The 21,895-nt window shown below is 52.0% G+C and overlaps 1 protein-coding gene across 3 annotated transcripts in view; it reads left to right on the top strand.

Annotated features, from left to right (window-relative positions):
* The window catches only part of TMEM201 (transmembrane protein 201), a 59,731-nt gene that overhangs the window by 529 nt on the left and 37,307 nt on the right, over nucleotides 1-21,895 (top strand). Inside the window, exons 1-6 of one of the 3 annotated variants that reach the window (XM_069078402.1) lie at nucleotides 9,871-10,018; nucleotides 10,424-10,544; nucleotides 11,975-12,169; nucleotides 16,471-16,647; nucleotides 18,230-18,597; nucleotides 21,509-21,712. In XM_069078402.1, coding sequence (XP_068934503.1) covers nucleotides 9,957-10,018; nucleotides 10,424-10,544; nucleotides 11,975-12,169; nucleotides 16,471-16,647; nucleotides 18,230-18,597; nucleotides 21,509-21,712 — 1,127 coding nt within the window. In that variant the 5' untranslated portion in view covers nucleotides 9,871-9,956. Of the gene's footprint in view, nucleotides 1-9,870; nucleotides 10,019-10,423; nucleotides 10,545-11,974; nucleotides 12,170-16,470; nucleotides 16,648-18,229; nucleotides 18,598-21,508; nucleotides 21,890-21,895 lie in introns of those variants that run through there. The other 2 variants (XM_069078401.1, XM_069078403.1) reach the window with 2 other exon arrangements.

Raw genomic sequence — 21,895 nt, 5'->3', positions numbered from 1 at the left:
CTAGTAAGTCTCCGAGGTCAGATTTGAACTCGGGGCTTCCAGAGGCCAGATCCGGTGCTTCCTCCACTGCACCGCCTAGTTGTCGGTGGACTCCAGAGGAAGGGATGGGGAAACCGAGGCTCCCTAGCTGAAGCTTTAGCCTCAGGGCCCCGCCCCTCCCTCTTGGACCGTTACCGGGCCTTTGGAAGCCGAGTTCTAGTTTGGTAAGAAGTGACCCGTGGGCGGTCTTGGGGCCTCCCCTTTCCCTTCCTCTTACACGCGTCAGACCCCCATAGCAGCCGCCTGCTGCCTGTTCCTCCAGCAAGACTCCCCATCTCCTACCTCCAGGCGTTTCCTCTCACCGTGCCCCTGCCTAGGATGCCCTCCCTTCCTTCCCGTCTCTGCCTCCTTGGCTTCCTTCCAGGCTGAGCTGAACAGGAAGCTGCTCCAGTGCCTGCTGTCTATCACTGCCTCGAGTTTATCCTGAGCGCTTAGCAGACTGCTGGGGACAGAGGCACTTAATCAATGCTTATTGATTGAATGATGGACAGATTCCCTCTGATAGGATTATGTAATCCGGGTATAGTTGAAAACAAGGATTCCCTCCCTTGGGGAGGGGGCAGAGGAATGGAGTGGCTGGACACTAATGCACTAATGCCCTGACCCTTCCTCAAGGGTAAAAGGAGGTTGGGGTCCAGTTCAGACAGAAAGGGGGCCCACAGACCTTAGGAAAGGACCCCTCGGGGGCATGTTGATAGTGTCGGATTGCATTTCTGTGAAGTATTTCCCAGTTACGGTTTAATCTGGCTCTGGAGGCACTGGGAGCCTTGCCTCTTCACTCCCCATTTCCAGATGAAAAACGGGATGTGCCCGATGCCTCCCGCTTCCTCGTGTGCACCGTCTTGTACGGTACAAACCCCGGTGTGTGTGCATCCTCCTCAGCACGGGAGAGCCGGACCAGGTCAGCCTTTGCTGTTCTGTGCATAAACTGTAGGTGGACTACCTGTGCTTTCTGCTTCACTGTGCCCCCTGCAACAGCTGCCTCCTGGGACTGTGGAGGCGGGAATGAGGGCTTCCCATCATGATCATCCTCATTCATAGACCAGGTGTGATTCATCCTGGGAACCTGAGTGTAAGCCTCCTCCCCCCCCCCCCCTAGGAGGATTCACTGGGGCCGCCCCCTCCCTGATGTGTGAGCTCTCCGTCAGCCATGCCCCAGGTTTTCTCTGAGGGCTCCAGTCCCTCCTCTGGAGATAGGGGAGGAAACCCTAGAAATAAATGAAGGAAAGGAGGCCTCGTGCCAGGCAATCCCCCCTCCATGGCCTTGAAGGCTCCGGAATTGTGACTCCATGGAAGTATGGAGGCCATCACTATCCTGCCCTTTTATAAAGGGGTGGAGGCCAGGAGGGGGCCCAGGGTAAAGGGAGGGTCAGGCCTTGGAGGGAGAAAGACCTGGGTTCAAATTCTGCCTCCGGTCCTTCCTAACTGTAGGACCCTGGGCAAGTCACTTAACCTTGATGAGCCTCAGTTTCCCCATCCATAGAACAAGGGGTTTACATTAGATGGCATCGAAGGTCCCTTCCAGCTCTCACTCCGTCCCCTCCTCATTGTCTGGACTGCAAGATGGTCAGTCAGCCAGTGATGATTAAGCACCTGCTGTATGCCAGGCTCTGTGCTAAGTTCTGGGCATTGCAGAGAAAGGCCGAAGACTGCCCCTGCTTTGGGGGAGCCTCTAGTCTGATGGGAGAGATAGCATGCAGATGACCTTGGGCCAACCAAGTACACACAGGATAAACTGGGGGGGGGGGGGGGGGGCACTGAGGGCCATCAGGAGAGGTGAGCTCTTAGCTGATTCCTGAAGGCAGCTGGGAGGTGCAGACAAGGGGCTGGGCCTGGGCAGCCAGAGAGAGCTCAGAAGGAAGGGGAGGTGTCTTGTGGGAGCTGTGGCCCAAGCCGGGTGTCCTTTCAGGGGTGGAGGCCTCCTGAAGGCAGGGAGGGTGCCTCAAGGACTTCACATTGATTGCCAGTAGAGGTCAGAGGGAGCCCCCGGCACCTGCAGAGTAGAGACGGGACAGGCTGGTGGGGTGTTCACTGGCCCAGCAACCAAAGGAAGGTGCCCCCGGCTTCTGTGAGACCTGCCTCTCAGGGTCGTGGCGGGAGGCTCGGGTGAGGCCCTGAAGTTAAGTAGTCTGCCCGGCATCACACACTAAAGATGTTTCATAAATCTTTGTGGACTTGCATAAAATGTAATCTTCTCTCAGGCTCTGAGGTTGGTGTTTGGGTTCTGCCACATTTAGAAAATAGCCTGCTGGCTGCTAGGTGGTGCAATGGAGAGAGCACCAGCCCTGGAGTCAGGAGGACCTGGGTTCAAATGTGGCCTCAGACACTTAACACTCCTGTGTGACCTTGGGCAAGTCACTTAACCCCAATTGCCCTGTCTTCCCCCCTCCAAAAAGAAAAAGAAAGAAAATAGCCTGGAAGTGCCTGATTTGGAGTTTGGCCCATGGTCGTCCGATTCCATGTCCGGCCTAAGGCCTTGCCTGGTGCTCTCTTCAGGCTCTGATGACCTGTGATGGTGGCCTTGTAAATTGGGGAGGGGACCCAGGAGCGGAGTTGGGGCAGTGGGACCTTTGCTATTCCAAATGGGATCCTGCTGGCTGCCTTTCCATCCCTCTCAGATTTATACCTGGCCCTGAGATCTGTTCTAGCTGGCCCAGGTCAGGGCTTCACTGCCGAGGTCTCTCCTCCCCGATTCCTGGGCCATGAGGCTTGGTGACGGTTCTTCCTCTGCCTCACAGAGCTGTTGTTACAGCAAGAAGAGGTAGGAGCTTTGTGGACAATGGTCTTTTGGAGCATTGAAGTGGGGAGGTTTTTTTGTTTTGTTTCTTTTTGGAGGGAGAAAGCAAGGCAGTTGGTGTTAAGTGACTTGCCCAAGGTCATATGGCTAGTAAGTGTTAAATGTCTGAAGCCGGATTTGAACTCAGGTCTCCCTGACTCCAGGGCCCAGGCTCTATTCACTGAGCCACCTAGCCACCCAGGGAGGTTATTTTTAAAGTAGCCTTTTTAGTGTAAAATTGTTAAAAGATCGGTGAACATCAGCAGCTGGGTCTCCAAAGAATGGACATGAGGGTGTTGCATGGAAGCGGGAACTTCTGGCATGGGGTTCGTGCTGTTCTTTTAGAAGGTGGCAGTGCCCAGGGGTTCTTTGGCAGGGACTGTGGATGAAAAGTCGGAGAAAACGGCAAAGGGCCACCCTGGGGGTGAGAGGCTGAGTGCTTTCCAGATTCAGCTCATTCGATCCTCACAGTAGCCCTGGGAGGTGGTGCTGTCAGTATTCCTGTTTTACAGATCAGACCTCAGGTCTTCGTGCCCTGCGGCCGCTGTGCCACCTGGCTGGGTGATAGACTAGAGGAGCCCAGCAGGGCAGGCATGTGGGTGTCAGGTGGGAAGTCAGCCCTCCTCTCGGGTATGCCCTTAGAAGGTCCCAGCATCAGGTGAGGGCTGGCTGTTAAGCACTTTGCTGTCACCGTATTGGAGGGAAAGTGAGTGTTGTGGGGGTCTTTAGACAGTTTAGGGAGCATGAGCTCTTCTTCAGAAGGAGGAATGAGACGGGCCTTCCTCCCACCTTCTTTTTTAAGTGAAACAAGCTTCTTTACCAGGTGCTTTGTAACAGGAAAAAGGCGGCCCCTGCGATGCCTCCATCCTTGCAGAGAGAGGGGATGCGCATTTAGTAAGTGCTTGCTGTGTGCAGAGCCCTTTACTAGGGGGATCTTGTGTGCTCTCACACCAGCCCCGGGAGGCAGGTGCTGTCAGAGTGAAGGCCGGAGTTCAGATTTGGCCTCAGATACCCAGACAGGTCACATACATTCTGTTTGCTATAGCTTCCTCAGCTGTAACGGGGGGATGATAACAACATCCACCTCCCATCGACAGTTACAGAGCGTTTGGTACGGTGCCTGGCACACAGGGGGTGCCATGTAAGTGCCCATGCCCTTCCCTTTTCCCTATTATGATCCTTACTTTGCAGTTGGGGAAACTGAGGTTCACAGAGATTAGGCAACGTGGCCAGAGTTACTCAGCTCCTAGGTGTCTGAGGCCAGATTTGAACTCGGGCCTTCCTGACTCCACCCTTGGTGCTCTCTACAGTCTCTAATCCTAGAGTTGGCTGGGTCTCACAAAGAGTCACAGCCAGCTTAGGGATGGGTGCTTTAAGCTGCATCTTCCTGGCTGCAAGGACAGGTCTGTATCTCTATCATACTAAACCACCTCTGACTCCGTGTGTGTGCATGTGCCTGGGCATGCATGCTTGCCTATGTGCACACATGTGACTTTTGGGTTCAGATCTTGGCTCTGCAATTTCCAGCCTTTGTGACCTTGGTAGAGTCGTTTTCTCCTCCTTTGGCCTCACTGGCCTCCCCTGCAAACATGAGGGCTTTGACTCAGTGCCTCTCTCTCCATGGTCCTGAGCTCCAGCAGCGCTGCCCAGAAGTCAGAGGACCAGCACACAGATCTGTGCTGGGCCTCAGCTTCCCCGTTTGTGGCTGGATTTTCTTGTCTGTTGCTGAAGATCACATTGAGCCCCAGGAGAGATGGAAGCCACCTCCTGCCTGAGATCTTTCTGCTTCCCCGACTGGCTAGCTGCACGTGTGGGGACTCCCAGGCAGGAGGCATCGAAGGTGGCGTTGGCCCCAGAGTCAGCCCTCTGAACCATGCCGCAAGCTCTTTTATTATCCCAGTAGAATGTACGTTCTCCCAGGTCCGGACTGGACTTTCTTATACTCTCCTGTTCCCTTTGCCCCCTCGTATCTGGCATACAGTCGGTGTTTAATAATTAGATACTTCTTGTTTGAGCTGCTCCTCCTAGAAGGGAAGGGAAATGTTCCTTCACATTTTTGTGCTCCCTGCTTCCCTCCCCCCTTTCTATTAATGATATGCAGGTGGGCTTTCCCCAGTCATGTAAAGGCCTTGGGCTCTAGGGATTGGTGAAATCTACAAATATTAACTCAAGGAATTTGCCCATCAAGGTAGGAAAAAGGCACCAAACTGGTGCTTCATTGACATCTGAGGGAGCAAGTTGGTATCCAGTCCCAGGGATCAAGGAAGGCTTCCTAGAGGCAGTGGTTTTTGAGTTGGGCCTTAAAACATAAGAATGCCAAGCCTTTGCACTGGCTGTGCCCCATTCTGGGAATGCCCTCCCTCCTTATCTGCTTTTTAGGATCCCTAGTTCTCCTTTAGAGCTCAATTCAGATGTTAGCTCCTACTTGAAGCCTTTCTTGTTTCCTTTCCACCCTGCAGATGCTAATGTTTTCCTACCCAGATTACCTCCCTTTTATTTATTTGGCTAGGCTTCGAAGTAGAGTTCTGGGGCTAGAGTCAGGAAGACTCATCTTCCCGAGTTCAAATTCGGCCTAGACTCTTACTAGCTGTGTGACCCTGGGCAAGTCACTAAACCCTGTTTGCTTCAGTTTCCTTATCTGTAAAATGAGCTAGAGAAGGAAATGGTAGGCCACTCCAGTATCTTTGCCAAGAAAACCCCAAATGGGGTCACAAAGAATGGGACAAGATTAAAAATGACTGCGTGTGTGTGTGTGTGTGTGTGTGTGTGTTTTATTTTGTCTCCCTCTTGAGGACAAGAACTGGTTGTCGTTACCAGTTTTTCTCTGTATCCCAGGTCCTTAATAAATATTTGTTTAATTTATTGATAATAGAAATGAGGATGGAGGACATATCAACAAAAATATGGTGATATGAGAATGCAAGGTTGTAGAATTTTGTTTTGGAAGAGCTTGGTGTCAGAGAGTTTTTGGTTTTGCCTAGAGTATTTGGAGAACAATTACAAGATGTAATAAGGTTGGATGAAAAAGTCCACTTTGCTTGGGAGACAGGTGGGAGCCACAGAAGAGGTTTGAGCAGAGGAGTGTTGTGGCCCAGATCACACCTGACTCCTGAAAACTCCAGCTTGTTAGAATTTAGACCAGGCTGCAGTCCCTGAGGGTTGTCCACAGTTCTTTCAGGGAGTGGAGGGTCTGAGCTTATCTGGGTGAAACGTGGGGATCTGCCCTGGGCTTTGGGTGTCCTGGGGCCAGTCATTCAGAATTCCCAGACTCAGAGTCAGAGGAGATCCTCATGGTCACCGAGTCCAGCCTGGACCTACCTAACAAGGGGTCATCCAGTCTGTGCTCAAAGTGAGGGACAACCCACCCCCTCCCCAGGCAGCCCTTTCCACTTTGGGATGCTGCTGAGTAATTGTTGGGGAGTTCTTCCATACCAGGAAACCCGAATCTGCCTCTTGACCACTTCTCCCCCATGCGTTTCTTGTTCTTCTCTCTGAGACCAAGCAGAGCAAGCCTAGTCCTTCTCTTGGAGAGAGCTGTCTCATGTCTGTCCTGCACCCAGTCTCCCCCAGGCTAACTATCTTCTCTTCCACCAGTTCTTCACACGTCCCCATTGTCCTCCTTAAGATGTGGTGACCAGGGGTGGCTAGGTGGCACAGTGAATAGAGCACCAGCCCTGGAGTCAGGAGGACCCAGATCTGGCCTCAGACATTTAACACTTACTAGCTGTGTGAACTTGGGCAAGTCACTTAACCCCAGTTGCCCTGCCTTCCTCCCTCCAAAAAGAAAAAAAAAATGTGGTGACCAGAACTGAACACAGTCTCACAGATGAGGATGGACCAGACAGAGGGCAAAGGGCATCAGCACTCTCTGGATTTCCTTTACCTTAGGGTTCTCACTAGAAGCTTGAGCTGCCATTCCCTCATCTTGTTCTTGTAGAGTGGATTTTTTTTGAGCCAAGTGTAAGACTTGACATTACTCCTTACTTAGTTGCATCTTATCAAATAAATTTGACGACATTCTAGTCTGTTAAGATCTTTTGGGTCCTGATTCAGTCGCCCATGAGCTCTGTGCTGTTGGCAGATTTGATGAGTGAGACATCTAGACCCCATCCAAGTCATTGATAAAACTGTAGCTCAGCTTGGGAGTGAGACCTCAGACCCCAGTGAGCATTGCCCAGGGGATGAGGAGGTAGGGGCAGACACAGGGATTTAGGACTGAGCTTCGGGCTCAGAACTCATCCCCCAGATGATACAGCCTTGAAGTTGGGACGAATTTGAGAAGGGGGAGGAACATCCCTAGCCTTCTACAGTAAAAATCTTGGAGGGTATTTTCCTCGTTCCCTCTTGGCGCCCCTCGTTCCTGAGTTCTGTGGCCATCGATCAGACCCAAGATGGCATTTCTCTGTCCAGCCTTCATTCTGATGCTGAGTGGGCTGTGGAGCCCAGCCAGATTTGTTTTTTCTTGCTGGCAGGTGTTGGGGGCAGGGCACATGGAGGTGCCTGTGCAGTAGGATGGGGAGGAGGAAGGAGTCATGGGAGGTAGTGGACTGCTGAGGGCATGTTGTGTCCGGAGACTGGACCAGGCACTTGGAGCTTTGGGAGAAACACTAGACCCTTGGGAAAGCTGAAGATTTGCCTCTGCCTTCAGGGAGTTTATGATCTTCTTAAAGATTCAGGACTCCTGCCCACAGAAGACAGTGGTAGAGGAAATGGTGATCCTGAGTGAAGAAAGTGCGTCCTCAACTATGTCCCCTCTCCCCAGTGATCATCCAGAAGGGGGAACATGTGCTAAGTGCTTAATAGGTTGCCACTGGATCCTCAGAACAGCCCTGGGAGGGAGATGCTGTTAGGGGATGTCACAGTGGAAAGATCTGAGTTCAGATTTGGCCTCAGACTGACTGTGTGGCCCTGGGCAAGTCACTTCACCTCTGCCTGGATTTCCTCGTCTGCAAAATGGGGATAACAGCAGCACCTGCTTAAGTGCCTGTTAGCTGCTGGGCTCTGTGATGGGTGCTGGTGATACAAAGCAGAGCCCCTGCCCCTCCAGGCCCAGCTCTGGCACCGCCTCCTGCTGGAGACCCAACCTGGCTCTCTCTCCCCTCCCCAGAGTGTTTTGTCTTCGCTTCTTCCATATTTTAAACATTTTGTTCCCAACTTAAAACACCCAATAAAACGATCGTTTCCATCCACGTGGTGGGACAGGACAAAAGAGACGGTCAGTGAAATGATAGTGCTCTTAGGGGCTTGCTTTGAACTCTGCCTGTAGCTTCCAGAGCTGTCCTGCTGGTCTGTGATTCCTTCCCTCTTTGTAGGCGTTTACTGAGCTCTTATGGACGTGTCCGTTGTTTCTGTCCAGCAGATGGGGAGCTCTCTGAGAGCAGGGAGTGTTCCACTGGGGCTTTATAGACAATGCTTAGTGAGTGGAACTGGATAATGGGCTGAAGGCTTGAGGTGCAGGGGAATTCGAGGAAGAAAGGCCTGGCTTTGACTCCCATCTCTGACCCAGAGTTTCTAGACTTCGGGAAGCTTTGTAAGATTAAAGCTTTCAGAGCAGGTGCTGATCTGCATCAGGAAGGGAGTTTCCTTCCACCAAGTAAAATATGAGTCTGCCCCCCCGCCCCCCAAAAAAAAAAACTTGTAGAAAGGGGAATCGGTAGGAGAGGATGCTGATATTTGGGAGTGTGGGTTGTCTTTGGCAGAATCCAGCTATTACCCCCTCTCTGCCTGATTCTGGGACTCCTGACCCACGAGGACCAGTCAGTCAGTTTATTGTTCAGTCGTTTTCAGGTGTGTCCAATTCTTTGTGTGACCCCATTTGGGGTTTTCTTGGCAAAGATTCTGGAGTGGTTCGCCATTTCCTTCGTCAGCCCATCTTACGGATGAGAAAACTGAGGTAACCAACGTTAAGTGACTTGCCCAGGGTCACACAGCCAGTGAGTGTCCGAGTCTTTCCCACTCCAGGCCCAGCACTCTGTTCCACTGCACCACCCAGCTGGCCTCAATGTCTCCCAATTTAGAATGCTTGAAATGTGTTCTGCACTGTGCAGAGTAGCTGGAGAACCGGACGTGGAGTCAGGTGTTCCTGAGTTCAGATCTTACTTCAGATACATCAGCTACAAAGATGTATGGCCAAGTTATTCTGTGTCTCTGGGCCTCAGTTTCCTTGAAGGGCATCTCTTCCATCTCTAAATCTGGTCCTCTGAGAGCTGGCCAAGTACGTCACTCTTGTCCTCTTTTTCCCAAATAGGCAGCAAGATGGAACAGTGGGTAGAGCTCGGGGCGTGGAGTCAAGGAGACCTGAGTTCAGATGTGGCCTCAGACAGGCCTTATGACCATAGGCAAGTCACTTCACCTCTGCCTGCCTCAGTTTACTCATCTGGAAATAGGGATAATCCATTAATAACACCTAGCTAGCTTCCAGGGTTGTTCTGAGGACCAGATGGCACATAGGAGACCCTACATAAGAATGCTTGTTCCTCCCCAGCCCCCAAGGCAATGCTGCCTGACTCTGCCATTTTTCCTCCAAGCTTTAGCCTTGGAGCAGATGATGAGGCAGAAGGCAAATGGGCTTTGGCCTCCTTGGTTGTAGTTCAGAGACCAGGACACCCATTGTCTCAGGAGATTGCATTTGTCTTCCTACCCATCTAGGGGCAAGAAACCAGACCTAACCCTGGGTGGGCACCTAGCAGAGCTGCTCCTCACAGCAGAGGACAGGAGGGAGAGAGTAGACATTGGCTCCCACTGGAGGTCCCAGAATTCCTTGTGCAAAATTGATGTTTTAAAGAGCGATCATATTATTTTTAGGCTTCGAGAACTGAGAATGTGTCCATCCAGTTGGGCCCACTGGCATTGAGGCTGAGCAGCTGGTGCCCCCCCTAGCACAGATCCTTCAGTGTCTGGGTTTGGGATTATCTGGTGGTCACCCACCTGTCACACATGCATGCCTGGCAAGGGGACTGACCAATGGGGAGTGGAACAGTGGGAGGCCTTACTGTCAGGTTAGGACAGCTGTCCAGAAGCCTTGGGCTGGACTCTTGTATTTATTTCATTTGTTTTTGCATCAAGCAGCCACAGTGTTAGGAGAACTCGCCAGGGGAGGTGGCCTGGGAGGTGGCTGGGTCTCATACAGGATTCAGTGACCATGTCTGAGCACCCAGACTCGGGCTTCAGGAGAATCTGGCAGAGTTTAGGGATCAGAAGAGGGTGAGTCTGACCTTTGCTTTGCTCGCCCAGGCTCCCTGGGTGCCCTCCTGGGCCTGCAGCCTGGGCCCCAGACCGTGTTGGTCAGGAAGCAGCTGAGCTACTTGTTGGGGAGAGGTGCTGGAGAGGCCCCCCTCCTACTCCACGAAGGCTGTGCCCCCAGGGATGTCCCCTGGCCACTCACTTTCAAGCTCTCCCTCTGACTCCTCCCTGAACTGTTCTTACGTTTGGACAAGGAAGGTGGCATATCACCTGTGGAGAGCATCCTCTGACAGAGGTCCGGGTGGTCAGCTCCTCACTCCCCAATCCTGCCCCCCTTGACCTGGGCTCCTGGGTGTGCCCCCATTCTATAGGTGGGGAGCACTGAGCTTGCTTCCCCGCTCAATACTCTCTCTTTTTTATGTTTAGGAAAAAGCCAACCCACACTACTGTCAACTGCTGGTTCTGTAATCAGGACACCGTGGTGCCCTACGGAAACCGGAACTGCTGGGATTGCCCCAACTGTGAACAGTACAATGGCTTCCAGGAGGTAGGGCCGGAGAGCGGGGGCTGGGAGAGCAGGGGCCCAGGAGAGCGGGCTAGGGGAATCTGGCCATAGAGCTCCAAGGGGGAGGGTTAGGCCTCTGCTTACCCTGTGTGTATTGTGTATGGACTTAGGTTTTCTCTCCCATTAGCATATAAGCCCGCTGAGGACAGGGGCTGCTTTTTGTTTTTTACCAAGCCCAGCACCTTGCACACAGCAGGCATTTCATGAATGCTGGATGAGTGGTTGCTTGCTATCCCTTCCGACCTGTCTCTTAGTGGAGTCAGATCCTGTGGGAGGAAGGTGTCTCTTGCCACCCCCTCCCCCAGCCTCTGTTCTCTTGGACCAGTGAGGGTGGCTGCCCGCCTGCTCTCTCCCCCACATCTGTACCTCCTGCAACAGCTACCTTGGAATCTGCAAGGAGAGAACTGGCTCCCCCCCTGCTCCCATCTGTTTCCTTTCCTGCCTACGTGGCTGACTGCCTTCACAGCAGTCTCACGGCTGCCCCCTGCCAGATTCAGGCCCTGGCCCGGCTCCCTGCCTGACCACGGCGCTTCTGTGCGCTCCCCATCACCTTTCAGATAAGAGGCTCAGCGTGGTCCCTGCCATCTTCTAGCTGCAGCCTCCCTCTCTGCCATTGCCAGAGCCTGGTCCCTTCCTAGAGTCATTTGTCTCCACACCTGTTGCACTTGTACCTCCTGCAGTCCCTCCTTTCATTGCTCATTTCAGGTGCCGCCTCGCCCAGGACACCTTAGGTTCTCCTCCCCGACATGCCCCTGAAAATACTCTCTCTGTATCCTTGTCCCCCTGTCCCGGTTTGCCTCTCCGTCTCTGCCTCTGCCTCCAGCTCTCTGTCTTGTTTGTCTGTCTTCATCCTTCTCTTTGTCTCCATCGCTGTCCCTCTGTCTTTCCCTCTTCTTATTTACTGTGACTCCCTGGCCAGTCTTGTCCTTTGCCCTTGGCGACGTTCGTCTGCATCCCTGTCTTTTACCCTTCTCAAGGGTGCTGAGCCTTGTACCTTTGCACATGGCTGGGGCTGGGCAGATAAGGCCTGTCCCTTTGCTGAGATGACTTGGGGCCCTAGGCCCTATTGCCTCTTCTTGCATCCCACCCTGCGCTCAGTGTGCATAACGTTTGAGTGCACTGACCCCCAGTTGTTCCCAACCCCAACCCTCTGTTTCGTCTCCTTAACCCTTACTGTTTCCCTGTGACCCCAGTGTGTCCCCTCAGCCCCGTCTCAGAGAATGGCCCGCTTTCTTCACGGCCTGGTTCTTGTGTCGCTGCTGCAGGCTCCCCACCGGGCCATCTCCTTTCTTCCCCTGTGGTTCCCTCTGGGGCTCTTGTCCTTACCAGGTTCTGTCATTGTCCTGACTTCTTGGGGACAGGACAGAGGCAGGAGGAGGGAGATACAGTGGCTTCTCTCCCCTCCCCCACAGAACGGTGACTACAACAAGCCCATCCCTGCCCAGTACCTGGAGCACCTGAACCACGTGGTGACCAACGTGGCCCCTTTCTGCGATGGCCCGCAGCCCCAGCAGTGGGTGAGCAGCCAGGTCCTGCTGTGTAAGAAGTGTAACAACCATCAGAGCACCAAGATCAAGCAGCTGGCGTCCTTCGCCCCCAGGGAGGAGGTGAGATGGGGCCGGGCAGGGCGGGGGGCGGGGCGCTGGCTGTCTGGGCTGGTGCTTTACTCTAGCCACTGACTCTTGCCATTGGGAAAAGATTTCTGTTTGTTCATGGTTTTTTTAGGGCATTTGGGGTTAAGTGACTTGTCCAAGGTCACATGGCTAGTTTTTTTGTGTTAAGTTTCTGAGGCCGGATTTGAACTCAGGTCCTCCTGACTCCAGGGCCAGTGTTCTATTCACTGCGCCACCTAGCCATCCCTAAGATTTTGTTAATTGGCCAAGGTGAGCTGGTCAGCAGCCCTTCATCCCCAGGTCCTGGTCTCCTCCCTCTTGCCTCTCTCCACATCCCTGGTGCCTATATGCCTCCCGTGTTAGATTACAGTGGCATCAGAGGCTGCTGGTGGCTGGGCCTGGAGGCAGGAAGATGAGTTCAAATCCAGCTTTGGATGCTTTCTGGGACTCTGGGCAAATCACTTAACCCCTGCTTGCCTCAACCTTCCTCAATGGGGATAACAGCTCCTGCCTCCCAGGTTTGTTTTGAGGATCAGAGGAGATGCTCATAGAAGTACTTAGCTCAGAGCTTGGTACACAGCAGGCCCTGTATATATGCTTTCTCCTCTCCCTTTCCCTTTCCTCTCTCTGAACTCTGACAGCAGTGGAGAAAATGCTGGCCTTGGAGTCAGGACCTGCGTGCCTCAGTTTCTCCATCTGTAAAATGAGTAGATGCCTCTGAGTTCTCTTGTGGCCTTAGATCTATCATCTTTGGGCCTTTCTAGGCCAGAGTACTGCTGTCCCCTGCCTTGCCTGCCCAGCATTCCTGAGAGTGCCATTTCTGCATAGGCCTGCCCTCCCTTCCCCCATCCTGCAGGTGACTGGTTTGTACCAGCATCAGGCTGCTGCTGGAGTGGGCTGCCATGGTAACAGCAGGCACTCACCCCAGGCCCTCCTGCCTCCCAGACACAAAGTGGCTTTTGTTTCAGGGCTGGGGGCAGGTGGGAGTAGGAGCTTTGGGCCCCAAGGCCAGTGAGCCCCTATGGCTGGGGAGGGCTCAGGGGCTGTGCTTCCCTGGTTCCTCCCCCCAGCAGGGCCTGGGTTGTTCTCGCAGCTCCCTGCCCAGGCCAGTGGGGATGTAGCTTCTGTTTCCTGGGAAGGGGAGGAGGGAGCCGACAAAGAGGAGACACAGACATTTGGCCTCCCAGGCCTGGGCTGCCCTGGGAAGGGAGTGGGGTGGGGCTATCCCCGTTTGTCTTTGTGTCCCCAGTCCCCTTGACTGAGGGATGGCTCTGGGAGGACCCGCCTACCCCTGCTGGGAGAGCCCCCTTATGGCCAGGAGAGGGAGCCCAGAGGGCCGCCAAGGGGTTGTCTAGGAACCAGAGACCACAGTGACAATGGATGTTGTCCAAGGTCCTTCCGGCTTTAAATCCAGGGTCCTCGGTGAATCCCTCCTACACGGTGGCCCTTCCTTCTGATACTCAGCAGCTTCCTTGTGCCCCTGAGTCTTTTTTACTTAAGGCTAAATATTCCTGGTTCCTCCAGCCGATCCTCACCTAGGTCTCCCTGCTTGGTTTGTACCTCGGAGTTTTCCACAGCTGGTGCTTGTCCCAGCTGCTCATGCTCCACAGCTGCCTCTCTGGCCCTTTACCTGCCCTGAAATGCCCTTTCCTTCTTTCAGGTAGCTGCATTCCTAGGCTGCGTGGCCCTAACAGCAACCTGCCCTCTTGCTGACCGTAGGGGAGGCGTCTAGGGAGGACGAAGCTGTCCCAGGCATCTCTGTGGCAGGAGAGATTGCTGAGCCTGGGGAAGGAGGGAGGAAGAACTGAGGCCCACAGCTCTTCCCACTCTGCCTTGGCAGAGTGTATGTGTATGGAATGGCCTGAGCCTCCCCGGGATCCCTGCCAGGTGCCCAGAGAGGGCGACCCAGAGGGAGCATCATGAGCTGGGGAAAGAGAAAGAAAGGAGAGGAGCCAGCTGGGAGATGGAGAGGGAAGGAGAGGAAAGGGAGAGAGGAGGGAGAAAGACACAGGCGGGGGGAGATGGGAGATGAGAAGGGGGTGGGAGAGGAGGAGAAAGAGAGACAGGGAGAGTGATGAAGAAAAGGGGGGAGGCAGAGAGCCACCCCTGCCAGGGAAGGATAAGATCTTGCTCATGCTGACTGCTCTAGCAAGGCTGCCGAGTTCCCTGTTTCCATGGAAATGGAGTGGGGGGACCCTTCTCTGGGGTTGCAGTGGGGGGAGGTCATTGAGCAGAGGCTGGAACCACCCGCGTCAGGGGGAAGCGATTGGATGATACTGTTAGTCCTTCCCCTGAGCATGAGCAAAAATGGTTCCATGTGTCTCAGTGTCCTCTGAGGTAGGACAGATATTCCAGGCATGAGGCTCCCTTCTGTAATGCTGTAGCCACCCTCATTCTTTCTTCTGAGACTGAGCTGTTTGTTTATGACACCAGCACTTTGACCTTCTGAGCCGCCTGGGGGCCAGGGAGAAGAAAATCAAGCCTCTTTGGAGAAGCTGCAAGCCCAGGGATGTCTTGTGAACTTGTCCAGAGACATGATGTCAGCTAGATGATACAGGAGATGGAGTGCTGGGGTCACGAAGATCTGAGTCGGGATCCTGCCTCAGACACTCACATCACTGTGTAACCTCGAGCAGGTTATTAACCTTCCACAGACTCAATGCCCTCACCTGTGAAATGGAAATAATAGCCCCTGCTTTATAGCTTGTTGTGAGAAATGATGAGAGATAGCATTGGCAAAGCACTCAGCCAGCCTTAACACCCTTTATATGTGTTATCATCACTGTTAAAGGATTCTCGAGCTTGTGCCCATGCGGGTCAGTGGAAAGTCATTGGGGGCATGGAGAATGTGCATGTCTTGAGGCAATTGAAGGGCCATCTCATGAAAGAACTTCCCCTTGTTGTCAGGAACAATGGGGGGATGTTACAGAAAGGCAGATTTTGACTTGATGTCAGCAGCAGCTCACCAGTCGGTGCTGGCCTCTAATGCAATGTGCTGCCACCAGGGCCACTGGCCTTTCCTCCCTGCAGACCTTCCCAGGGCAAGGACGAAAAGCCCCATTTATTTAATGCTCCGTAGTGTTTTCAACAGGAATGGATATCGTGTTTTGTCAAAGCCTTTTCTGTATCTATTGAAAGAATAGTGTGATTTTTGTTGGTTTTGTTATTAAGATGGTCAGTTATGCTCCTCTCTTAATATTAAACCAGCCCTGAATTTTTGGTATAAATCCAGCCTGGTCACAGTGTATGATCTTTGAGATATATTGCTGTAATCTCCTTGTTAATCTTTCATTTAACATTTTTGCATCAATAATTAAGGAAATTGGTCTGTAGTTTTTTTCTCTGTTTTAACTATTTGGTTTAGGTATTAAGACTATCTTTGTGTTGAAGAAGGAATTTCGTAGGACTCCTTAGTTTCCTAAATTTTGTGTAGTATTGGAATTAATTGTTCTTTAAATGTTTGGTAGAATTCATTTATATATCCATCTGATCCTGGGGTTTTTCTTTGGGAGTTCATTTATGACTCATTCAGTTTCTTTTTCTAAGATCAGGTTATTTAAGTATTTCCTGTTCTGTCAATGTGGGTAAATTTACATTTTTGTAAATATTCATCCACTTCATTTAAATTGTCAGTTTTATTGGCATATAATTGGACAGAATAGCTTCTAATGATAGTTTTCATTTCCTCTTTATTGGTTGTGATTCACCATTTTCATTTTTGATACTGGTCATTTGGTTTTCTTTTTAAAAATCAAATTAGCTAATGGCTTGTCCGTTTTATTTATTTTTTCAGGGGAAAAAAATCAACTCCTAATTAATGGCTTTTTGCTTTCAATTTTGCAAGGACATTATCCAAAAGGATGCATGTTCAAGTATGGTTTGGACTAGATGGATCATTGATTTTGACTGGGAAAGGTCATCAAAGTCCATCACATCCGTCTAACCCTTCATTTTTTAGCCAAGGCCAAGAGAGGTCAGGTGAATTGACCAAAGTCACATAAGCAAGTCAGCATCACAAGTAGGCTTTGAGCTCAGGTCTTCTGCTAGCAGAGCGGGGGTTCTTGCCACTGGACTCAGGCCCTTTCCAGGTCTGAGATTTTGCAGTTTTACCTTCTGAGGCAACGTCTAGGATGAAACACAACAGCCTGAGTGCCCCTAAGCTCTTTCCCTCCCCTTCTTCTCCCCAGTCCCTTCCTCCATCATCCTCCATCTTCCTCTCCTTCTTGCCAGTAGATGGAGTTTGGAGCGCCATCTCCATATTTCCCTCCCCAATCCAAAGCCTCTGTTCTCAACAGGGTAAATATGATGAGGAAATTGAAGTCTACAGGCACCATCTGGAGCAGATGTACAAGCTGTGCCGGCCCTGCCAGGCGGCTGTGGAATATTACATCAAACACCAGAACCGGCAGTTGCGGGCCTTGCTTCTCAGCCACCAGTTCAAGCGGCGGGAGACAGACAAGACCTACGTGCAGGTAGAGGAGAAGGGGCTCTGGGGGCTTGACAGCAGGGAAAGTGCTTGTGGCGTCACTTTACTCATAAGGTGGTCATTTGAAATTGGAGAGGGATTTTTCCATAACAATATTAGTAATAGCGCTTAGGTTTCCACACTAGCCCACCAAAGCCTGTGTAACCTGTAATGTTGTTCAGTCATTTCAGTCCTGTCTGATTCTCTGTGACCCCATTTGGGGTTTTCTTGACAAAGATACTGGATGCTTTTCCATTTCCTTCTGCAGTTCTTTTATGGATGAGGAAACTGAGGCAAATAGGGCAAAGTGACTTACCCAGGGTCACACAGCTAAGAAGTGTCTGAGGCTGGATTTGAACTCGGAAAGATGAGGCTTCCTGACTCCAGGCCCAGCACTCTGTGCACTATAGCGTCCCTTGGCTGCCCCCCTTCCTATAATGTAGTGGCATCAAGCTTCCGTAGAAACATCGGCCACTAAACTATCCATAAGGGTTCCCATGGGGATGGACTAAGAGAAGGGAATAAGCCTTTATGTGGCAACTGCTACGTGTCAGGCAGTGGTATGCACTTTGCAAGTATTATCTCACGTAGTCCTCATAGTAACACTGTGACATAGGTGCGGTTATTTTCCCTGTTTTACTGTTGAGGAAACTGAGACAAAGGTTAAGTGACTTGTCCAAACAAGTTTTTCAGATAGCTTGGAAGTATCCCAGGTGAGAAACTTGAACTCAAATCTTCCCAACCCCAGACCCAGCATTCTACTGCACCGTTTAGCTGCCTGTAGAAAGCCACTGTATTTTCATTTTGTTAAACTCTTTGCCATTGTATTTTAATCTTGTTGGAGTATGGGCCCAGTGTTTGAGACCTCTGCTGTCATGTACCCAATGCATTCCCTTTTTCTGTGTAGGAAAGCTGAGGTGTGAGCTCATGTAGGTGATTCAGTAAGAAATGAGAATGGCCATTACCCTAGTAGAGACCCCTTAGACTTCAGGAGAGCACATTTCAGGAATTTGAGATAAAAGATGAGTGAAAATCCCATTGCCAAAGTTCCGAAGGGCAGAGGGTGGGGTTTGGAACTACAAAAAGGCATTTCTGAGGAAGAAGGTATAATGGGACAGAGTACTGACTCGGGAGTTGGGACTGAGCTATCCTTGTGGCCTTAGGGAAGACCCTTCCCTTTTCTGAGCCTCAGTTTCCCCATCTGTAAAATGAGGGGGTTAGACTGTCTGGCCTCTAAAATCTCTTCCAATTCAGATTTAGTTTGCAGGAGTGAAGTCTTTGTTGTGAACCCCTCTTCTCCCCGCCTCTTCCCCATTTGCTAGCTGTTGTGTGATCAGGTAGAATTATAGAACATAAGCTGGTAGGCTCTGCCCCCAGAGAGAGAAAAGGGGTTTGCTGTGTGAATCAGGCTCCTCTGGGAGAGACTTGGAGTCCTGGGTGCTGTCTGGTTCTCCTGCCCTGCCTGCTCTCCTCTGCATCTTCTGGACCCAGACTCCCCAATGAGCTCTTTGGGAGTTGTGCCCTAGACTCTGGCCCCCAGACATGGGGCTTTAGTCCTCAGGCAGTTCTTTTCCTTTTCTCTTCCTTAGAGCCTCTGTTCTTCACCAGTGACTGCTCCGGCCCAGGTCATCCTCCTTCGCTTCCTCGCCTTCCTGATCTGTAGCTTCCTGCTAGTCACTGCCCTGTACGGCTCTGGCCATCCCTTCTCCCCAGCTGCCTCCTGGACCCCTGCTCTGCTGGCAGGGGGAAACGTCTCTTCCCCTGGGACCTCGGCCTCATCCAACACCACTGCTGACCCGGGGGCCCTGGGCTGGCAGCAGCTTCTCTACCTGCTTCCTGAACATGTGCTGGAGAAGCTTTGTGAGGCCTGGGACTTGGGCCAGAGCCACCAGATGGCAGTGGTGGCATTGGGCCTGCTCACCTGCCTTCTGGCCATGCTGCTGGCTGGACGTATCAGGTGGGTGCCTCGGGCTGGGGCTGGGGGAGGGGAGGGAGGTGGTTTGCTCTGGCTCATAGGAAACATAGAATATAGGAACATAGCTCTCCTAGAGCTAGGAGAGACCTGAGAGGTCATCCTGCCCAATTCCAGGGCTTGACTCATGTCCCACTTCTGACACTCATCATAGTAGCTGTACATAGTGTAGCCCATGGGCATGATATTCAGCTAATCACCTGTACCTCCCTTTTCTCTCTTTGGGCTGGCTCACTTGCCAGAATCAGCTGTCACATTGGAAAGTCTGAGGTTTTTTCCGCAGAGAGGGCCCTGCAATGGCCATGGCCCCAGAGTTGAAGCTTAAACTCTCAAACTCTGAGATGTGTGTGAGGGGGGATATCCTCTTGCTAATTGGTGGTGTAGCTTCTGAGCCCCCCCTGGTGTGCTTCCCATTTACAGGAAATCAGTCACCGTGACACCATTGGCTCTTATTTTGGACACTCTTAATACTGTTACTTCTTTTTTTTTTTAATTACTTAGAAGTTTCCAGCATTCAATTCCATAAGATTCTGAATTTTCTCCCCCTCCTCAAGACAGCATGCAATCTGATATAGGCTCTACATATATATTTATATTAAACATTTTCATATTAGTCATGTTGTGAAGAAGAATTAGAACCAATGGGAAGAACCATGAGAAAGAAGAAATAAAAAGAGAAAGAAAATTGTCTGCTTTGATGTGCATTCAGACTCCACAGATCTATTTCTGATGTGGAGGGTAGCATCCTCCATTATGAGTCCTGAGGAGTTATCTCAGATCCTTGCTTTGCTGAGAAGAGTCAGTCCTTGCACCCTGTGCTCCCCCCACTCAGCATCAGCTCATACAAGTCTCTCTAGGTTTTTCCAAAGTCCGCCTGCTCGTCACTTCTGACAGCACGGCAGTACCCCATTACATTCGTATACCACAGCTTGTGCAGCCATTCCCCACTTGATGGGCATGCCCTCAGTTTCCAGTTCTTTGCCATCAGAAAAGAGCTGCTACAAATCTTTTTGTACACGTGGGTCCTTTTCCCGTTTTTAGGATCTCTTTGGGACACAGACTTAGAAATGAATACCATTCATTTCTTAAGCATGAAATGCTTACTTGAGGAGAAAGCAGAGCAGTAGTAATCGCAAAACTTACTTAAGAGAAGGAATATTCAAAATCCAGAAATGTACTCCTAGAGGTGGCGTAGCCTGCCGCCAAGGCCCGCAGCATCCATGGGGAGAGAGGACACCCAAACCCAGCTAGGGAGGAAACGAGCAGGGAAGCCCCGGTGCCCAAAACAGCTAGTGACTCTGGGAGGCAGGTTTGCTCTCCAGGATTCCTAGAATCTACTGCATTATCACCTTCAGTGTTACTGCTAGACCACTAAACAGTGAACAATGATAAAGTGTTATTCTCAGTGGCGAGCGGTGCCCCCTAAACTAGAGAACTGACAAGGTCCTCAGCTCTCTGGGGACTCTCCCCGGGCAGCTCTTCAGATCGCAGGGACCTCTGCCTCGTCCAGTTGACTCTCGGAGAATGCGAGCTGCTTCTCATTGGGAAGCCCAGCAAAGACTGTCTCCTCTCAAGCCAGAGAGGGAAGTTGAGAGCGATAGAAAAACATGTGAATTAGACACAAGGTAGTTTGGGAGGGAGGGTGCTTGAGCTGTGTCTCAGGAGAAGGAGAGATGCAGTGAAACAGAAGGGAGGAAGGAGAGCATCTCAGGCTGTGGGATGGCCCAGGAGCTGGCGTGGAGGTGGGAGCTGGCCTGTTGGTGTGAGAAGAAAAAAGACCAGGCTGGCGGCCTCGTGGAGGGAGAGGGGAGGACGAGGCGGCTCCTCCAGCGGCTCCAAGGCCAGAGCGCTTTGAGCGGCTAACGCTGAAAATATTGAGAATTTCCTATGTGATCTTCCCTAGTCTCCAAAGAGTGATTTGATTTACAGTGTCTCCATTATCACCTCTAAAGCTCTAGGAGCAGTCCCATGTAAATGAGCTGGTAGACTGATGATGGACTATATATACCATGCAGCCATTATCACCTCAGTCCTTCTCTGCCTTGAAATAGACCACAAGCATTTATTACCTGCTGTATGCCAGAGACGCTGGGTGGCAGCCGCTAGAGTCCCTGGCCTGGAGTCAAGAAGACAAATTCAAATCTGGCCTCACACACTTCGTAGCTGTGTGACCCTGGGCAAGTCACTTCCCCCATTTGCCTTAGTTTCCAGATCTATAACATGAGCTGGAGAATGGCAAAGAACCCTGGTATCTCTGCCAAGAGAACATCAGGAGGTCACAGAATCAGATACACATAAGTGCAACAGTTGGGGGGTGGGGAGGGCCGCTGTGCTAAGTCCTAGAGTACAGAGAAAGGCAAGAGACAGTCCCTGCCCTCAAGGAGCTCCCAGTCTGATGGGGAAAACTGAAAACAGCTCAGAGGACCAAACGGTCCAGTCTGTAAGGGGAGGACCTTCAGTAGGGTCACCAGTTGGGAGCTGGAAGAAGCCCCAGAGACTGTCTAGTCCAGCCCCCTCCTTAAACAGGCCAAGAGGTGAAATGCCTGGTGCTGAGACCCCAGCTCCTCAGGGAGCACCCCAAAAGCTCTATGTGTCCTTGGTGCCTAGCCCTGTGTCTGACACACAGGAGGCGCCCGTGAATGCTTTATTGATCAGGTGAACAAGATCCGTGGTGCCGTGGGAAGGGGCAGCGGGTCAGGGAGTAAGGAGACAGGTCCTTCTCCTGCCTTTGTTGTTCCCTCTGGGACATTCCTCTTCTGGGCCCCTTCTGTCTCCCCAGGAGGAGGGGGTGGACGATGGGGTTCTCGGCAGAGGGGGCTTGAGGCCTGTAGCCTGGTGGGAGGGAGTTGGTAGACCCTGGGGGTGACTCACACTGCTCTGTTCCCAATCCCTGCAGGCTCCGTAGGATTGATGCCTTCTCCTCCTTCCTGTGGTTTCTGGTCCTGGGGCTGCACCTGGTGGAGCGCTACTTAGAGATGGCCCCCCCCAGCTGGCTGGACACACTCAAGTTCAGCACCACATCCCTGTGCTGCCTGGTGGGCCTCACTGCAGCTGTGGCTACACGCAAAGCAACGGGCCAGCGGAGATACCGGCCCCGAAGGTCAGAGCTCCGGCAGTGACAGACTGGGGGGGGGGGCTGTGGTCTGAAACAGACCCCAGAGCTTGGCGTCCTCCATATGAGCGGTGCTCCTGTGTCTTCCTCCTTTCCTCCCCCTGCACCCACACATCTCCTTCTAGTAGAGACAGTCAGGATTCTTCCTGTCCCGTTCCCTCCCCCCCCCCC

This window comes from Petaurus breviceps, unplaced genomic scaffold (genome assembly GCF_028583685.1).
Source record: "Petaurus breviceps papuanus isolate PSGF00001 unplaced genomic scaffold, PetGlider_PUasm1.0 91041, whole genome shotgun sequence".
Lineage (NCBI taxonomy): Eukaryota > Metazoa > Chordata > Mammalia > Diprotodontia > Petauridae > Petaurus > Petaurus breviceps.
This window is presented reverse-complemented; position numbering and strand designations above follow the sequence as displayed.